Source organism: Bidens hawaiensis, unplaced genomic scaffold (genome assembly GCF_021521415.1).
Source record: "Bidens hawaiensis isolate Kalapana, Puna unplaced genomic scaffold, B.hawaiensis_p1.1 tig00006538_1, whole genome shotgun sequence".
Lineage (NCBI taxonomy): Eukaryota > Viridiplantae > Streptophyta > Magnoliopsida > Asterales > Asteraceae > Bidens > Bidens hawaiensis.
This window is the reverse complement of record NW_027491440.1, coordinates 171,941-191,841: the sequence shown is the minus strand read 5'-3', so window position 1 is coordinate 191,841 and position 19,901 is coordinate 171,941. Positions and strand designations below refer to the sequence as shown.

The window sequence follows — 19,901 nt, the reverse complement described above, 5'->3', positions numbered from 1 at the left end:
AATATGACTTTTAAAGTTTTACATCATTTTGGTCGGTTTATGATTGTCCGTAAATCGGGTTGTTATGACCTGAACCTGATATGATCCGGTGCTAACGAATCTGGCCCGATCTGTCCATTGATCCAAAGTTTGTATTTTTATGACCCGGGTTGCTGAAATTCTTATTTTTTTTCATATACAGGTGTCAATAACCGGTGCTCATGTGATATTAATTTCTAGGAAGATGAATGCTGCAAATGACGCCGAACAAGTCATTCTAAAAAACACGCTTATCTTTTTTCTATTGTGTTTTTTATTTCTTGGGGGGGGGGGGGGGGCTGTTACTGTGTAGTTCTTTTGTTATTGCAATGTGTGGTACTATATAGTGGTTGGTTTTAAAGAGTGATGAATCTTTAAACCCAACGAGTTGCTATGTTAAATTAATTGTGAGATCTAGCATGCTAATTCATTTACAGATACTGTAATCAATAATAGTGTTTCATCTAGAACTACAAGATGAATAATAGACTATGACTAACAACCCCGCCGCGTCTAAAAACTAGTTTATTATTAATTATCTAAAAATTCAATTTGTATAATATGTTGCAGGTAGTAGAGAACTGGTGTAGATACTGCTTATTGTTGGAGCTGATGCTGCTGCTCAAGTATATGCCAACATTGTTGTATATCGGGTCACCGTTCACTACAAAATTAGTTTAGTCGGATCAAACCGGATGCCCATGTTGGTGTTTAAAAACGAGTTCGCGCAGAAAATCCCAAAAGGTCGTGGTTCTCCAACACCAGCAAATAATTCCCATTCAAAGCCACGAGTCCATATTATTTCTCTTTCCAAGCATGTTATTTCCATTTACTATACTTTATGTTTTCATGCAATTTTAATTCATTGTTGTTTGTGTTTCCATTCTACAAGTGTCCAATTAGTATCCTTTATTTTAGGAACGTGGGAACAGTTTTATTTCCTTCTTTATGTATTCCGTAATGGACAATTAATGAGCAGATTAGTTTTGATGAAATTGATTTTTTGTTAATTTTCTAAATAAAATTGATTCTCCACTGCTAATCCAAGGGTGGCAACTTGGGTGGTGTTCTTTGGAAACTAATCACATGGTGTTTACGTATCCTAAACTTGTTTTAGATTGTTCTTCAGAATCAGGTGGTGTTTCTGTATCTGAATTCAATCGTTGCCTATTTATTACCTTTTGATATCCAATCAACCATGGACAGGCCACTTTGCCTAATGTTTTTATGACTAATAATGTTGAGTTGGTTAAGGCAGGCCAGGTGGCAAACTCAATCAACAAAAAGTTTAAGTTAATGAGCTGATTTAGGTTATGATTTGTGGCATAATGATGGAAAATGTTGGAAAATGTGAACATATTATCATCTTTCCAAATTGGAGAGATTAGGAGAGAAAATAGTTATGTTTAATAATAATTTTCTATTAATTCCTAAATCACCCTTATATCTAACTTCTATTATAGTTTACTTAAAGGGTATAATAGGAAAATTGCAACTTTTCTTTCTTTTCCTCTCCTTTTTATTAAACTCAGGAACACGAAATAAAATCAAACATTTTCCTTCCCCTAGCTTTCTTTCCTGTTATAATTCCCCTTCCTTCCCCTCCCCTCGTTAAATGAGACTCGGGAACACAGTGTTAGTGTTATGGTAAATCTTTCCATTTTAACACATGGAGTTCGGTATGCGAGAAAAGGTAATTTCTTGATTTTCTTAAATATAGCACATGAATACAAATAGGTTAAATTGGTTTGCTAAGATAAGAAACATATAATTATATTCGGCGAGGTTGGTTTGTTGAATGCATGATAAAGGCTTGATAACGACTACTGCCAATTTAATTTCTAGGGGTATTCTTGGTATATTTTAAAATTAAACCATAATATGCACATCTCAGTTGTGATTTGTTGCAGATTTTGGGACATACTACTGACATAGTGCAAGGAATTTGATTGAGATTCAGTCATAGCATAGAAAGGCAAATTGGTATATTTTAAGCAAACATAAATGGATCAAAATAAGTTCAAGTATATAAATTCTAAATGAATGTAACAAACTTTCATATAATATATTATGTTATATTAAAACAATTAATTACAAAATGATTAAAAACAAAATCTAAATAAACTTGCGTGACACGCAAGCTAAGAGCTATATATATATATATATATATATAGGGGAAGTATAAAATGAAAATCCACTTAAGTTGTGAAAACCCGTGAAAACCCAATGTAATATTGTTTTTTTTTTTGTTTTTTTTGTTACACACGTAATATATGTTGTTACATTTAATACAAAACAATGAAAAATCAAAAAAACATTTTTTTACTATTTTTTAACATTTTGTTACTAATTTTTATATATGTTTTCAGGAGAGAGAAAATGTTATATATATGTTTACATTTTTTATTAACTTTAATTGTGGACCACAAGATTTAAACTTTAATTAAAAACATGTGGTTGAGAATGAGTTTCTAGAGTTTTCACAACTCAAGTGGGTTTTTATTTTAACCTAACCCTATACACACACACACACACACATATACATATATACTAGATTTTATCCCCGTATTACAGGGGTTGTTTTACATTATTCGTTTATAATATTTATATATGTATATTTGGATTTTAATTTTATTTATTGTAAAAAGTTAATAACTAATATACTTGAGGTTTGATTATAAAATGGTTTCATAAATAAATGATATGTCATAATCCGGTTTTAAAGCTATCTGGATTTGTTGATACCCATTACCTGTTTAATTTCTTTATTATAAAATTGTTTCTTAATTATAAATAATATTTTTTAAATAAAATAGGATATTAATTTTTAGTATATCCCTATTTTATAGGATTTTCATATCAAATATTTGATGAGATTAATTTTTAATATAGTGAGATGTTATAACCCGTTTAAGAGCTATCTGGGTTTGGTGAGACCTTTACCCCTGAATTTGGGTCAAATGCGTGAGAAATCTTCATTTACAAATAAAGCAATCTGATGGCTTGAGAGAATGGTTGTTTTATATTTTTTGTTTTTTAATATTTATTTTTGGATTTTAATTTTCTTTGTTGTAAGAAAGTTAATAATATACTAAGGGTTTGATGATTAAAGGGTTTTATAAATAAATAATATGCTATAACCCATTTAAAAGCTATCTGGAGTTTGTGACTCATGACCCGCTTATGTTTTTTACTATAAAATTGTTTAATAATTATAAATAATATCTCTTTCTTTTTAAATTAGATATTAAATTTTAGTATATCCCTATTTTATAGGATTTTCATATCAAATAATTGTTAAGGTTAATTTTTAATTTAATGAGATGTTATAACCCGTTTAAGAGCTATTTGGTTTTGATAAGACCCATACCCATGAATTTAGGTTAAATCAACGAGAGGCCTCCATTTAAAAATCAAGCAATTTGGTGGCTTCCATAAAGGGGGGGGGGGGAGCGACCACATCACGACACGTAGGATTTTAGGGTATTCGTTTATATATATGCTAGATTTTATCCCCCGTATTACGGGGGTTGTTTGACGTTATTCGTTTTTAATATTTATATATGCATATTTGGATTTTAATTTTATTTATTGTAAGAAAGTTAATAATTAATATACTTGAGGTTTGATGATGAAATGGTTTCACAAATAAATGATATGTTATAATCTGGTTTAAAAACTATCTGGGTTTGGTGATACCCATTACCCGTTTATTTTCTTTATTATAAAATTCTTTCTTAATTATAAAAAATATCTTTTTTAAAAATAAAATAGGATATTAATTTTTAGTATATTCTTATTTTATATGATTTTCAAATCAAATATTTGATGAGATTATTTTTTAATATAATGAGATGTTATAACCCGTTTAAGAGCTATCTGGGTTTGGTGAGATCTTTACCCGTGAATTCGGGTCAAATGCTTGAGAAGCCGTCATTTACAAATAAAGTAATCTGATGGCATGAGAGAATGGTTGTTTTACATTTTTTGTTTTTTAATATTAATATTAATATTTTAGATTTTAATTTTCTTTATTGTAAGAAAGTTAATAATATACTTAGGGTTTGATGATGAAAGGGTTCATAAATAAATGATATGTTATAACTCGTTTAAAAGCTATCTGGATTTGGTGACCCATGACTCGCTTATGTTTTTTACTATAAATTGTTTATTAATTATAAATAATATCTTTTTCTTTTTAAATTTGATATTAAATTTTAGTATATTCCTATTTTGTAGGATTTTCATATCAAATAATTGGTAAGATTAATTTTTAACTTAATGAGATGTTATAACCCGTTTAAGAGCTATCTGGTTTTGGTAAAGACCCATACCCATTAATTTGGGTTAAATCAATGAGAAGCCTCCATTTAAAAATCAAGAAATTTGGTGGCTTTTATAAAAAGGGAGAGCGACCACATCGCAACACGTAGGATTTTTGGGTTTTCGTTTATATATATTAAATGTATATTAACGAAACCAGTGGCGGATCTAGAACATAATTTTAGGGGTAGCGCAAAAAAATTTTTGACTGTACATTAACGAAAAAATATTTGTAACCATTTAGCGCATATGGGTAGCTGGTTTCGCGTTTCACACGTTTGGGGGCTCTGTAATGCGTTTCGCACTTCCCCAATCTGGTTACGCGCTGCATTGCCGGCCTTAGATTACCTGTTTCGCGTGTACTAGCGCCCAATTACCGGTTTCGCGGGTCTGGTAATGTATTTCAAGTGTACCAGCACCTGCTAACGCGTTTCACTCATACAACCACCTTGTTATGAGTTTCACGCATCCCGGGCCTAGGTTAGCATTACGCGCGTCTCCACGCCCGGTCACCTGTTTAGCGCATACGGGTGCCAGGTTACGCGTTTTGTACCGGCGCATGATAACCCGTTTCATACCTACCTTCAGCCGATTATTTAAGTTGGGCTTTTAAGTTTTAATTAAATGGTAGGCTTTTTATCATCTTGGGCTTTTAAATTTTAAAAGGTAAAGTTTTGGGCTTTTATAAATTTTTGAGAGGTGGCGTAATATAATTTTCAGGGGTAACGTAATACATAAAACGTAAAAATTCCATTTCACCGGAAAATTTGAGGGGTAGGGGGTGCTACCCCTCCTAATAAGCTATGTCCACCACTGAACGAAACATTTAAAGCTCTTTGGTTGCTTCCTGCATTATCTCAAGCCACCATATTGCTTTATTTGCAAATGGAGGCTTCTCATGGATTTAACCCGAATTCACGGGTATGGGTCTCACCAAACCCAGATAGCCCTTAAACAGGTTATAAAATCTCATTAAATTAAAAATCAATCTCACCAAATATTTGATATAAAAATCCTATAAAATTGTGATATACTAAAAATTAATATCCGATTTAAAAAAAAGATATAATTTATAATTAAGAAACAATTTTATAGTAAAAAAAATAAGCGGGTCATAGGTCTCACCAAACCCAGATAGCTAAATTGGGTTATAACATCTCATTTGTGTTTACATCATTAAATCCTAAGTATATTATTAATTCCTTACAATAAATAAAATTAAAATCTAGAAAAATATATAAACATTATAAACGAATAATATAAAACAACCCCGTAATAGGGGGGATAAAAGCTAGTGTAATACACACACATATATATATAGAGTTAGTTTTAGTTAAGAACTCATGATTTTATTGAGAACTTAAAGATCTCATTTCAACCATTAGATCATTAAATCAAGGGTTAAAAACAAATGTGGCATTATAGTAATTAATTAGAAGTTGAAGGAGGTTATTTTAAAGAGAAAAAGGTACTATTGTATTTTCTCAAATAATCCTTTAATTTCTCATTCTCTCTCTCTTAAACCGTTGTTTTTTTTAAACCCTAATCTTCTATATAGTTTCACACATAATCTTCACACCCTCTGCAAATCACACAGGTATTACTCCTCCACGGTAGACTGTTGATGCTCGTCAAGCGCACACTAATCTGTATGCAGTCTCAACCCGGTTAAGACTACATCATCAATTGTCGTCTTCAACACAAGGTTACCTGTCCCTCACCCCCTAAATAGTAGTTACATGTAAACTGTTATGCCATTGAAATCGATGGTAACATCAGTTAGAGAGTGTACCTGAACGGCTGTATTTTTATTTAAAGAAAAACAACAAAATTCAAAGAGATAAAGTTTGAGTCGAAGGGGGTGGAAGGAAACATGAGATGTAAGCTTGTAGCTTCAAAAATCTAATAATTGATTTGGTCTGTTTTAAAAAAATCTTATGAATAAAATTGCAAACTTGATTTCATTTTATTTGTTAACTTGCACATACCGGAGTGGAGTTTTGTTTTGTTTTCAATGATTCTTTTGGATAAAACTATGCTCTTTTTTTCTTTGATTATTTGCATAGGATAAAAAATGTGGTGTAAAGTTTGACGTTTCTTTAGGTACTCTATACTATGGAGTTTGGCGTAAACTAATTTGCACATACGTAAGTTAATTTACACATATGTAAATAATTTACACATACGTAAATATGTGCATATATTTTCAGTTGAAGCTTATAATTCATTTTATTTTTGTTGTGTTTTCTAGTTTATGTTTTTACATAAATGATAATTTCTTGTATTTTTCTTTAAGGATTTTGGTCCATGGGATCAATCAATTTGTATTGCTTTGGAACACTTCGAATATCAACGAAAAAGAAAAAAAAGCATGCGGAAATGCATATGGGTTGAAAAATCTATTTAGTTTTTCATAACATTAAATTGCACTAGTGTAAACATTTTATTTTGGTTTCATACGTGTATTATTTTTTTTATTACATATAGTTCTTTACAAAATACACCGGTGTAAATATTCAATTTTTTTATTACTTATGCATGTGTGTAAATATATGTAAACATCAAATTTTTAAAATTGCATACATAAGGTCTATTTAATTTTTAAACTTGCATATGTGTAAACATCTAATTTTCTAATATATTTGTAGACGACTTTATTCAAATTGAAGAAATTAAAGATAATATTTAAGTTCAGTTTAATACTTAACACCAAAGGACTTCTAGTCCAATGGTATCTTGGTGATGAGATAAGGCTTAGCGATCATAAGGTCCTGGGTTCGAATCTCACAAGAGGGGGTTTTTCTCAAATATTGAGTTTCCTCATGAATTGGTGGCTTGGTGGTGGATATGATCGCGTGGTACCACTGGTGGCACGATGATACTCCAGTGGTTCGTGAGTAATCCAAATTAGTCGTTCAAAAAAAAAAAATAATACTTAACATATGTGAAAAGTGGAAAATAATAATAAAAAAACCAATACATTAATTAATGTAATTAGACGAGACTTATGTTTTGTTCTGAAAAAATTAATGTAAACACCGGAAAGGAAATCAGGTAATGACTAGGTGAGAGAAATATTTTGTTCATTACCATTATACACTTTACACATAAAAGATAATTGTAAAGGTTAATAAATAATGAGTGGTCTATATGAGTTTCTAGAGTTCTTAATAAAATTAAAGTTTTTAAAGGAATACAATCTTATATATATGTTAAATTGTAAGGATAGTATATACCAATTTACTTTCAAGTATAATAAAGTTTATTATATTTAGTTTATTAGGGTTTTTTTTTATCAAAGATTGTTATGGTAATACTAGCTTTTATCCCCCGTATTACGGGATTGTTTTACATTATTCGTTTATAATGTTTATATATTTTTTTAGATTTTAATTTTATTTATTGTAAGCAATTAATAATATACTTAGGATTTAATGATGTAAGACACAAATGAGATGTTATACCCCAATGTAAAAGCAATCTGGGTTGGTGAGACCCATGACCTGCTTATTTTTTTTACTATAAAATTATTTCTTAATTATAAATGATATCTTTTTTTTTAAATCGGATATTAATTTTTAGTATATTCCTATTTTGTAGGTTTTTTATAGAAAAAATTACAATTTTTGTCCTTTTGAATATCCAAAATTATGGATTGGGTCCTTTATCGAAATGAGTTTCACTCTTTATCCTTTATATGAACATTTGCCTCGATTTTAGTCCTTTACACTAACGACCATCCACTTGGGGGTTAGGGTTAATGAGAGACGAGAGGTTCCCCAAATTACACAGCACTAATTGCTCCACATCAAACACCTCGTCGGAAAACAACTCCTTTTCGGTATCCGCTAGAAACCGTTTTGTGACATAGCGGTGTCGTCATATTTTGGAATCTAGAATATGAGGGCTAATGCCTTTTATGAGTAATGTTAATCGAAGGTTGTACTCACTATTCATTTTATACACTTTTCCCTAATTTTAGGGTTTAGCAAGTGCAAGATCTATTGAGCGTCTTTTAAAACACGGAGGACCTAAGAACCTATCGGCAGACGAGTAAGACATTTTTTTTTGCGTTGGTGAAGAAGTTGCATAAATTACTGTTGAAGATGACGATGGCTGTGAAATCCGATGGTGGTGTGTTTACTTAAGGGGTTCAAATTTGTTGGTGGTTAGAGAGAGAGAGAGAGAGAAGGTTTTTCTCTTTTATTCTTTTATTTGAATAAAAGAAATTACCTTTCTACCCTCACATGCTTCGCACATGTGAAGACTTAACATAGTTTTTGGATGGCTGTTAGTGTAAAGGACTAAAATCGAGGCAAATATCCATATAAAGGATAGAGAATGAAACTCATTTTCGCAAAGGACCCAATCCATAATTTTGGATATTCAAAAGGACAAAATTTGTAATTTTTTCGATTTTTATATCAAATATTTGGTGAGATTGATTTTATTTTAATAAGATTTTATAGCCCGTTTAAGGGCTATCTGGGTTTGGTGAGACCCATGCTCATGAATTTAGGTCAAATTCATGAGAAGCATTCATTTACAAATAAAGCAATCTGGTGGCTTGAGATAATCAACTAAAGAGCTTTTAAATGTTTCGTTTATATAGATTTAATATATATATATATATATATATATATATATATATATATATATATATATATGTTAAATTGTAAGGATAGTATATACTAATTTACTTTCAAATATAATAAAGTTTATCATATTTAGTTTATTAGGGTTTTTTTTATCAAAGGTTGTCGTGGTATTCTTGTGGAACTTAAATTTGATTGTTACAGGTCAAAAGTTGGTAAATAGATTGTTTGGTACAAATTAACTACATTTGGCTCAAAATTTGTTACAGGCAAAAAAGGGTTTTTCAAAAGTTTGAGAATGCAAATAGATTTTCATCACACTTGTTATGGGTTCAAAGTGTTGATTTGATAATGTAAAACAAATGAAAGTTAGAATTTTAAATATGATTGGGTTTTGAATTTATTTTCAAGGACATTTTGGCAATAATCAAAAGATTCAGTATTTAGCAAATTGAGTATTTTTCCCACGACTATTAAAATTTAAGAAAAAAATGATGAACATTTCCGATATGCCACCTCCGAGCCTATCAATTTTTCTAACTTTTATGAAATTTGAAACACTTGTGTCACCATAATGGGAGTGAGATGTCATGGGTTCGAAACCCGGTTCTCACAATCCATTTTTGGGCCATGCGATTGGATTGGGCCCCATGCAACTAGACTCATACAGTTGGGCCCATATATCAATATAATCTATTGGGCCTGGTCTATCCAAGCCCAATAGCTAATTAGGCCTATTCACTAGTTAATCCAAGATGATCCAACAAAATAAACTAAACTAACCAACCTCGTCACCTCCGTATGTTCCGATACTTTTTAGATATAAGCGATCTGGCAAAGAAAAGATATATATATATATATATATATATATGATATTAAAAGAAAGGAACATAATTATAATAAAGAAGATGAATATACAATAATGACTGAGGGATACGAACATGAAGCAAAGACCATTGTTAAACAAAGTAATCCCGTTAGATTCGTTAGCCCAAACAAACAAGCCTAGTTTATCAAATACGCTAGATAACTAAGTGCAAATTAAATTAGTTTAATTAGTTAGTTAGTTACACGGTTAATTAATGAATATATATGTTAAACAGTTAGCCGTGCACAACTAAGGAAGGGAATTACTATTAACACCGAGTGTATCAGGATCCAGGTGAGTTCTATCCCCTTTACTCAGTGACGTTTTTTGGGGCTGTGCACTCCTATGTGATAGTTAATACACTTATCCTAAGTGATAAGTGTATGATTATGTATTGAATGTTATTATTATTATAGAATGTTTATATGTGTGAAAATGTATATATATGTTTATATACATAACTAAAAGGTATGAAAAGTATGCACGTATGATAACGAACGTATGGTAATGAATGTATCGACGATTGACGGGACATGTATGGTTGCATGGTTACTTGAGATAGAGGGACCTGACCTTAATAATATCTAAGACAGAAGAGACCAGACCCTAATAATTTCTGAGATAGGAGGGACCATACCCTAATAATATCTGAGGCAGAAGGGACAGACCCTAGTAATATATGAGATAGAAGGGACCAGACCCTAATAATATCTGAGACGGTAGAAATAGAATAGCTTGTGGTATACCATAGGGAAGTATGAAAGAAAGTATGTATGTATGTATGTATGCATGAAAGAAGTAAGCATAAGTAAAGGAAGAATACGGATCTTCGGACACGTATAAGTAAGGATATAAATGTAATATATGTTAATTGATTAACTAGAACTCACTCAGGTAGCTGACTTTTAGTATGCACACATGTGAATAGAATGAGGCAGGTTGCTTGTGGAGAGGCATGTGGCAAATAAATGAAGACTGGCATCGAGAGAAAGAAGATTCACATGTTGTTTATGTTTTTCGTTTAGATTTATGCTATTTGGTTTTAAAACAAGTACTTATGTTTTGTAAGAATGTTTGATTTTATATTCCACGAATGGTTTTAATTAATTCTGATTATTGAACTATGTGAATGAGTAAATCCAACATAATCAACAATAGGGTTCCCGAGACTGGGGCCTTACAAGTTGGTATCAGAGCATAAGTTTAAGAGAATAAGCGTCCAACATGCTTAGACTTGAACAGAAAATAGGACTTAAGGAAGAAAGAAAGAAGATGCCAGCCAGAGAATCCCATGTGTCACTCAAGCAAGCTTAATACATGATTTACTTGTGTATAATGTAGGAATGAGTAAGAAAGCTAGTTAGATTGTTAGAAAGAGGATTACTTGCTTATTTTTGAAATGTTTGATTGACTAATTGTTATAAGTATAAACGAGCACAAGTAGACTTGTGAAAGGAATTGTATAGGACACTGAGAGTAACGTGAGCAACTATTCATAGCTGGCCACTTTTATTACCTGCAACCTTACTATCCTTGTACTAAATAGTTCCTCACATGACGATGTTTGTGAATTTCCCTTAGAATTCAGATGGCTAGTGGTAAGACGACTGCTGGACAAGGAGGGCGTATGGGACGCCGTGGCAGGCTGCGTGTTAACCGAGTACCCTTAGCAGAACCGATTACTGAAACTGGTAATGAAAGAAGCATGACTGTGAGAGAGGAAGGGTACCAGCTCGACCCTGCTATTCAAGTTGCTATCACTTAGGCAGTTGCTGCCGCAGTGAAGAATCTCCAACAAGACAAGTCTACTGAAAGCCGTGCAAGAACCATTGAGAAGACTGGGGAAAGTAGGAAGAAAGATGATTAGACCGAGAAAGAAGCATCAAGTGACGTTCGTTCGGTGAAAGTCGATGATGGAAAGAGAGGCCGAGGTGGGTGCAACTACAGGACCTTTAAAGGTTGTGACCCACCGAAGCTGACTGGTGTGGGTGACGCAATCGCTACTCTCCAATGGATAACCGCAATGGACAAGGTTATCCGAATTCGCGATGCCGTCCCAACAAAGTTGTGGGCTTTGCTACATAGTCGTTCAGTGAAGAAGCTATGTTCTGGTGGGAAATGGTTGAGCAAAGGAAAACTACTGCAGAGAATAAGGCTATGAAGTGGGAGGATTTGAAAGAGATGGTCATGAAGAAGTTTTGTGCTGATGCTGAAGTTGAACAGGCAGAGATGAGGTTCCTAAATTTGAAGGCGGGGAAGATTGTAACACCCGTTAATTTTCGGTTTACAGATTTAGAGCATGTAAAGTATGTATACTTCTCGGGAGTTATCCGGCATATTTCGTTGACCCTATCATCTTCCCGGTACGTTAAGTTATTTAATCTTTTCTTTCAAGTTGCCATAACATTCAAACTTGGAGGGGCTAGGATGAAATATTTATATTATAACACAAAACATAAAACCCTAACCCCCCACCCTATTCCCTTTTCCGATCGGCAAGAACACAGCCACCCCACCCTCCGATTTTCCTTTTTGCAGCCAAGGTTTGAGCGTAAAACTTCAATTGAAGGTTAGTACTATGTCCCTACAAGTCTTTTACACCTTATTTGATCTTTATATCGCGAGTATTGATCGACAAATGGCTTGTTTTAGGTTAACCGGGTGGCTATCCAATTGAGAGGTTTCGGGACTGTTTTGGTTGAGGCTTTTGCACCAAAATCCTCCTAGGTATGTCTAGTACATCATACTTAAAAATCATGTTCATTGGTATTCGTTAGATTGGTCAACTAGTTGTAGTTGAAATATTGTTTTCGGTTGGCTAGAAGGGTAGATTGTTGCGTTTAACGCGAGGTATGAAGTAAGTGATAACCAATTCAATTCGGATAGCCTCGATTTAGTGTACGGGCTGTTGGAAAATGATTTTTATAAATATTGGGGCTGAATTGGTTGTCGGCTACTCAAACGGGTCGGTACAACGCGCATGCGCGTTTATTGAGTAGTTGGTGCGTTGTACTTACTAGTTACCGACCCATTTGACTCGTGTAGCGTCATGTGGACTTGTTGGCTGTAAATTTATCATATTGGGTCCACACGGGGCTGAGTTGGATGTTAATGGCCTAAACGACACTTAAACGCGCGTGTTGGTATCACCTAGTGCTTCCGGGGGTAATTTGGGAATTCTTTACTCCCAGGAGTATCTAAGGGTCGTGTTGGTGGATGTAAGGCCCCGGGGGCTGTTGTGAATGAGTTTGATGAGGTCGAGGCTTTAGGTAACTCGAACCATGTTAGAATGTCTCGTAGGATAAACGAGTCCTTTCGATGTCATTAGTAGTGTTTGAATGTAAACCGACAGATGTTTGAGTTTTGGGATTACTTAGGGGTCCTCTAGCTTGTGGTGAAATCGTGCCTTGTGTCAGGTGAGTTCATGATGCCCCTTTTTACTCTTTTTAAGTTTTTGGGCTAGCATGCACACCTAAGCGATTTTGCTTGATGAACCGTTTAAATTATTTTGTATCGGTTTACTTGTATAGGGTAGGCCTTGGGATGATGTATTGTATGTTTGTACGTATGTTTGTATATATATTATTGTATGGCCAATAATTGGCGATGTTATTTAGTCGTTATCGACGAAGGATGTTTACGTATGCCTACTTTGTGTTTGCATACGTTGGATGAGATGCTACGTGTTTGGGTTGTACGTGTGCTCGACCCTGATGTTATTACTTGGATGAAATATATGTAGGGATATAATTATACGGATGTTTATATATAATTATAAGGATGTTTATATATATATATATAAGGATGATTACTTATTGTTGATGATGGCCTAACTGTTATATCCCGTTTATTTGGCCTAACGGTTATATCCCGTTTATTTTAAAACTCTTGGAATGACTATTATGATTATTATTACAGATGTTAATTAATAAAACTTAAACTCACTCAGCTCAAGTTGACTTTGTGTGCATGTTAGTGTGAGTTTCAGGTTAGGAGGTGGATGCATTACCGCTTGGACGTGCACGAAGCTACTTGGACAGTGGAGGACATGCTTAGTCGGAAGTCTTAATAATAATAAAAGTTTTCTTTTAACGTTTTATTAAATACATTTCAATTTGGTTTTGGGCATAATTCCCGGGTTTTGGGAGCTTGTTTTATTAATTATGATTTTCCGCTGAATTGTACTCTAAATTGGTTATTTTAATGGAATGAACTGTTTTTGAGTTTAAATATTTTTCTAAGCATTTTGTATGAATACCAACTGTAGGATCCCCGGGATTCAGGGTCTTACAAAGATGATGCACTGTTAATACACTACCGAGTTTAACCGTATGTCAAGATTGGTGCCCGAAATGGTGAATACTAAAGCGAAGAGGATCAAGTTTATGTGAGAGAACTTCCGCAAAACGTCCGCACACTGGTCAGGACAAGCACACTTTCTACTTTCAATTTCGCGGTTGAACTTGCGGAATTGGTCTACAATGACTTAGCGGTGAATAATGTGTGGTGTAAGAGAAGAAAGAAAAGAAGTGGGATGCTCATGCTAAAAGACACGGTACTCAGATGTAGAACCCTAAAAACAAGAAACATTAGGTGTGGGAGAAGAAGCCGTGCTAGACATGTGGAAAAATGCACGGTGGCGAGTGCTATACGAGGAAAGGGTATTGATGTCTGTCATAAATGTGGAAAATTTCATGGTGGTGAGTGTAGGATGGGATCAAATGCGTGCTACAGGTGTGGGAAGGTGGGGCATTATGCTCCGGATTGTACAACTAAACCTGCGTGTTATAAGTGTGGGAAGACGGGTCATTTTGCAAGAGAGTGTACTGAAGGTGAAGCTAGGGGAAGTGGGAAGAAAGATGATGAGAAATCCAGGACAAAGAAGAAAGCTTACATGTTGACTCAAGAACAGGCCAAGCTGATCCCAGATGTCGTGACAATTACATTTCTAGTAAACGGTATTTCTACTTCTGTTTTATTCGATTCAGGTGCTAATAGAAGTTTTATAGATGTAACATTCTGTAAGTTAGCTAAAATGAAATGTTGTCATGTGCCTGAAACTTTTATGGTAGAAACGGCTAGTGAAACCTTTGTTAGGATAATGAGAATGGTTAAGGATAGTAAGATAGAGTTAGAGGATGTGAGTTTCCTGTTACCCTTTGTGTAATGACCTTAGGAGGGTTCGATGCGGTTTTGGGAATGGATTGGTTGATAAGGTTAAAGTCCTTGGATGGTGGTACAGTGATGGTTTACGATGATATGGAAATTTCGGGGCTTAGTGTCATTGCGATGATCAAAGCCGAGAAAATGTTAGCGAGGGTGTGGTGCCTACCAGGAGTATGTTGTCAATGCTTCGGCTGTAACGAAGGAAGTGAAAGATGTTCCTGTAGTGTGCAACTATCCAGAAGTGTTCCCTGAGGACCTTCCAGGGTTGCCACCGGAACGAGAGGTAGAATTTCAGATAGAATTAGTACCAAGGGCGCAACCCGTCGCGAAATTACCTTACCGCCTTGCGTCGTCCGAGATGAAAGAACCGATGTCCCAACTGCAATAACTCCTCGACAAAGGTTACATACAACCAAGTGTTTCCTCGTGTGGTGCGCCGGTGTTGTTCATTAAAAAGAAAGATGGAAGTATGAGAATGTGCATAGACTATCGCGAGTTGAATAAGCTGACGGTGAAGAATAGATATCCGTTGCCATGGATTGGCGACTTGTTTGATCAGTTACAAGGTGCAAGCTCGTTGTCGTGGATAGACCTCAGATCAGGTTATCATTAGTTGAAAGTATAAGTGGAAGACATCCCTAAGACAGCGTTCCAGACGCGGTATGGACACTACGAGTTCCTTGTGATGTCGTTTGGTCTAACGAATGCTCCCGCATTGTTTATGGACATGATGAATAGGGTATGTCGGCCGATGTTAGACAAGTCAGTTATCGTTTTCATTGACGATATACTGATTTATTCGAAGAACGAGTCTGACCATGCTAAGCATCTGAGAGAAGTGTTAGAAGTTTTGAAAGACGAGAAACTGTATGCTAAGTTCTCGAAGTGCGCGTTTTGGCTACGAGAATTACGGTTTTTAGCTCACATAATCAATCCCGAGGGGATTACTGTGGACTCAGCGAAGATTGAGGTGATAAAGAATTGTAAGACGACGCAAAACCCAACTGAGATACACAGTTTCTTAGGGTTGGCTGGCTATTATAGGAGGTTCATTTAAGGTTTCTCCAAGATAGCCGCACCGTTGACCGGTATGACCTGAACGACTGTAGTGTTCAATTAGGGTAAATATCAGGAAGAGGCGTTTGAAGAATTGAAGGAGAGGCTCACATAGGCTCCAATCCTTGTTTTGTCCGATGGTAACAATGGGTCTCACACCTTTTGAGTCAATATTCACCTACCCCATCTCAAGTATAGTAAAGGCAATTAAAAATTGAGTTGAAGCAAACTGGTTTAACATATCACCGTAAGATGAGAACCCCTTAATGGTAAGAAGAAAATACACTTAGATGGAATTATGGATGACAGGTCAAGTGAGGTCGTACGAGCATGCCCTAAATATTATTTGAATTTGTCCTATATATTCCCTAAGAAAATATTTATTGACTAAAAAATTTCGAGTCCTAATAGTGTATACTCAGAGTCACCATCCCCTTAGTAACACCTAAACTCTCAGTCTCGTCTATTATGTGCACTTGGGCCTCTTTTTCTATTTTTAAGAATGCTTCTTTGGCATTTTTCATTACATAACTTTTCTCAATCTTTTTTGCTTTTTAGACCAACTTTTGGAATACTTATTTATTTATTTTCTTTATGTTATTGTGCGCTTAGGCATCTTTTACCTATAAATATATAACTAAATTCTAAAGCTCGTATAAAATTGGACATTTGTGGGGCGCCACCACTCTTTATTTATTTTCATAAAACAGAGTGGCGTGCTAATTTCAAAGTGCATTCAATTCTCACTACCTTAGGGTAATCAACTTATGGTAATACTCTCTATGCCTTATCAAATTTCAGCTTCACTATCCCCCCTAGGATGAAAACCCACAAAATCTAAGATGAATTAGGTTTATTTAGAATATGCAATGGGAAACCTTTCAAGACTAGTTGGGCCTACCAACACATCCCAAGCTTAGTACGCTTTCTTTAATTATATCGACATTTTTCAAAACTTTTTTTTAATTCATAATTTTTAACTACGACTCAAGTATCCTATCCGCACACTTAAATTTTGCATTGTCCTAAATGTAAGGATAAGTACGAAAAAATAAAAATAAAATCAGAATACAAAAAAACTAAAAACCTAAAAACAAAAAAAAACCAAAAAAATAAAAAAATAAAAAATAAAGAAGATAGATAATGGAAAAGACTTAGCTGGTAATATGCGCATGAAAATTGATGCTAAAGTCATCTTCTAAAGCTGCCCTCCAACTTCGAACGTACTCAGCAAACGGTATCTCCGTCCCTCACACACGAACGGAAGTGGCACACACATCAAACAATATCTAAATTTATCTTATCAATTTGATAGATGTTAACATTCAAAGTATTTTACCAGACCATCCAACCCACCTAATATATAAAACATGAATAAATAGCAGCAAATAATAAAAAGTATAATGTTCGGTTGTTCCGTCCCCACACTTGAATTTTGCATTATACTTCATAGGGGTCATTTTTCTAGCTCACTAAATCCTGCAAAACTTAAAAATAAAAACAAAGAAGAACTACAAAAATCTACGTTAGTGACGCGACAAGACTCAAAAATAAAAATGGGATAACTATACAAACTCTACATTTGAGTTTTCACTTAAGACACTCTCCTATGTGATCTACTCGGCTGTCCAAGTAGAGCTTCCTCCACCTTGGTAAGACTCCATGGCCCTCCAAGATACTGCATCACGATACGACCACTCACCAATCTTGTTTCGCATATCTCCAATTTCTCCAAACTCCACAAACTTTCGCTTTCCACCGTCTCTCTCCCTATCAAAATCCATCAACTCTTGAGAACTCGCGACCTCTCTCTTATCTTCCAAACAAACTCCGATGGAATGGGGTGATCAAGACGTGGATCCATGCCCAGAATAAAAGACTCAATTGAATAAACGGGATGACATGGATCAATAAGACTGTCTTGACCACTCGGGTGTCTCATGGATTTAGCAACATAAGTGACACTATCGTCGCCAGCTCTTAGAGTGATCTTACCTTCAAATACATCAACGAGTGCCCTAGCAGTATGCAAGAATGGACGATCTAAAATAATAGGAACTCTCTTATCGGCCTCCATATCTAAAACCACAAAATCTACGGGGAAGACTAAATTATCGACTTTAACGAGCAAGTTTTTTATGATCCCCTAGGGTACTTCACTGAACGGTCAGCTAATGACAATGACATACGGGTTGGGGTGAGTTCTCCCAGGCCTAGCTTCTCATACAACGAATACGGAATTAGCTTTATACTAGCTCCTATATCGGCCAATGCTTGGCACGAGGTATCCCTACCAAACAAACATGGAATAGTGAAAACACCGGGATCTGGTAACTTTTCTGGTATCTTATTAAGAACTACTGTAGAACACTCTCCGTTTAATGGAACGGTCGAAAGCCCCTCCAGACTTTCCTTTCGTTTAAGAAGATCTTTCAAAAACTTGGCATATTTCGGCATATGCTGGAGGGCCTCGATAAACGGAAGATTAATCCTAAGCTGCCTAAACATGTCTAAGAAGTTTTCGTACTCTCTAGTAAATTTCTGATTCTTAGCATGGGCTGGATACGGCATATGAGCATGATCTATAAGCGGTGACGGCCTAACCTCTCTCGGTTTCTTCTCCTCACTTCCTCTAACTAAGGGCTCACTAGTTGGTGCGGTACTTGCTGGGTCTAACCTAGGTTGCACCCTCCCAAGAGTCTCCAAAACCCTCCACTACGAGTGGAGATGGCATTTAACTGCGCATCCGGATTTTGCTGAGTGGAACCCGAAAACTGACCTGGGAGTCTCTCATCTAAACATCGGGCTACATCACCTATGGTTCTCTGAAGATCTAAGAGTGTGGACTGGTGATTCCTTAATAGTAAAATCTTGATCGGTAATTTTCTTTTGAGTTTCCTGATCTCTAACAAGTATTTGCTTTATCATCTCTTCTAACCTACCAATACCAGCACTCAAGTCTTGCCCATTACTCCCACCTTGACTACTCTGATCCCCACTAGACGACTGATCCTGCCCCTGGTTAGGATTTAGATTTGATTGGAAACTAGGGGGTGCACCGGAGGAACACCAATTAGAGTTATAATTATTACTTTTATAGTTGTTCCAATTTGAATTATTATTTCCGTTAAATGCATTAGGAACCCTATTTTGCCCTCCTACGAACTCTACCAGCTCATGACTCATTAACGGATAATCTAAAGTCCCATGCCCCCTCTACATAACTCACACTTATCTACCTTAGCCTAAAGTTCTCTCATCTCACAGATTAGGCTCTCAAAGGCAGTAGCCATACTAGTATCCAAATTTACCTGGTGCACACCTCGGACGGATGAGGGTGTACTAGTGACGGGATTTGAATTCCCGTTACGTGGCTTTTTAGCAAACTCGGATTGGGCAAACCTCTCAAACAATTCATTACACTCAACCAAATTTTTCTTATCCATTAAATTACCTCCAGCAGTAGTGTCGAATCGAGCCTGAGTCTCATATATCAGCCCATTGTAAAACTTCTCAACAAGGGCCAAAGGAGTAAGACCATGCTGTGGACAACGGGATAGTAAGGTCTGGAAACGCTCCCAAGCTTGATAGTATGGCTCATCCGGCTCCGAGTGGAAAGAGTGAATTTGATCACGAAGACGAGATGCTTTTGCAGGCGGGAAGTACTTCTTAATGAATGCGGTGCGTAGCGCCTCCCAACTAGTGAATGCTCCAGCAGGTTGCGAATCGTGCCAAGTGGTGGCATAACCCAAAAGTGAAAACGGGAACAAGTGAAGGAAGCTTGCATCCTCATTAGCACCTTGCAAGTTGAATGTTCTGAGCACACGAGTAAGACGATTGATGTGTGCTGGTGTGTCTTCTTCATCACGACCATG

The 19,901-nt window shown here is 35.3% G+C and overlaps 1 protein-coding gene across 1 annotated transcript; it reads right to left on the bottom strand.

Moving 5' to 3' along the window:
* Positions 1-17,642: 17,642 nt before the first annotated feature.
* On the bottom strand, positions 17,643-18,597 carry LOC143632873 (uncharacterized). The gene is made up of 3 exons (XM_077101290.1): positions 18,216-18,597; positions 18,022-18,105; positions 17,643-17,842 (listed from the first exon to the last, which is right to left on the bottom strand). The coding sequence occupies exons 1-3, from the start codon at positions 18,595-18,597 to the stop codon at positions 17,643-17,645; spliced, it is 666 nt and encodes a 221-aa protein (XP_076957405.1).
* Positions 18,598-19,901: the final 1,304 nt, after the last annotated feature.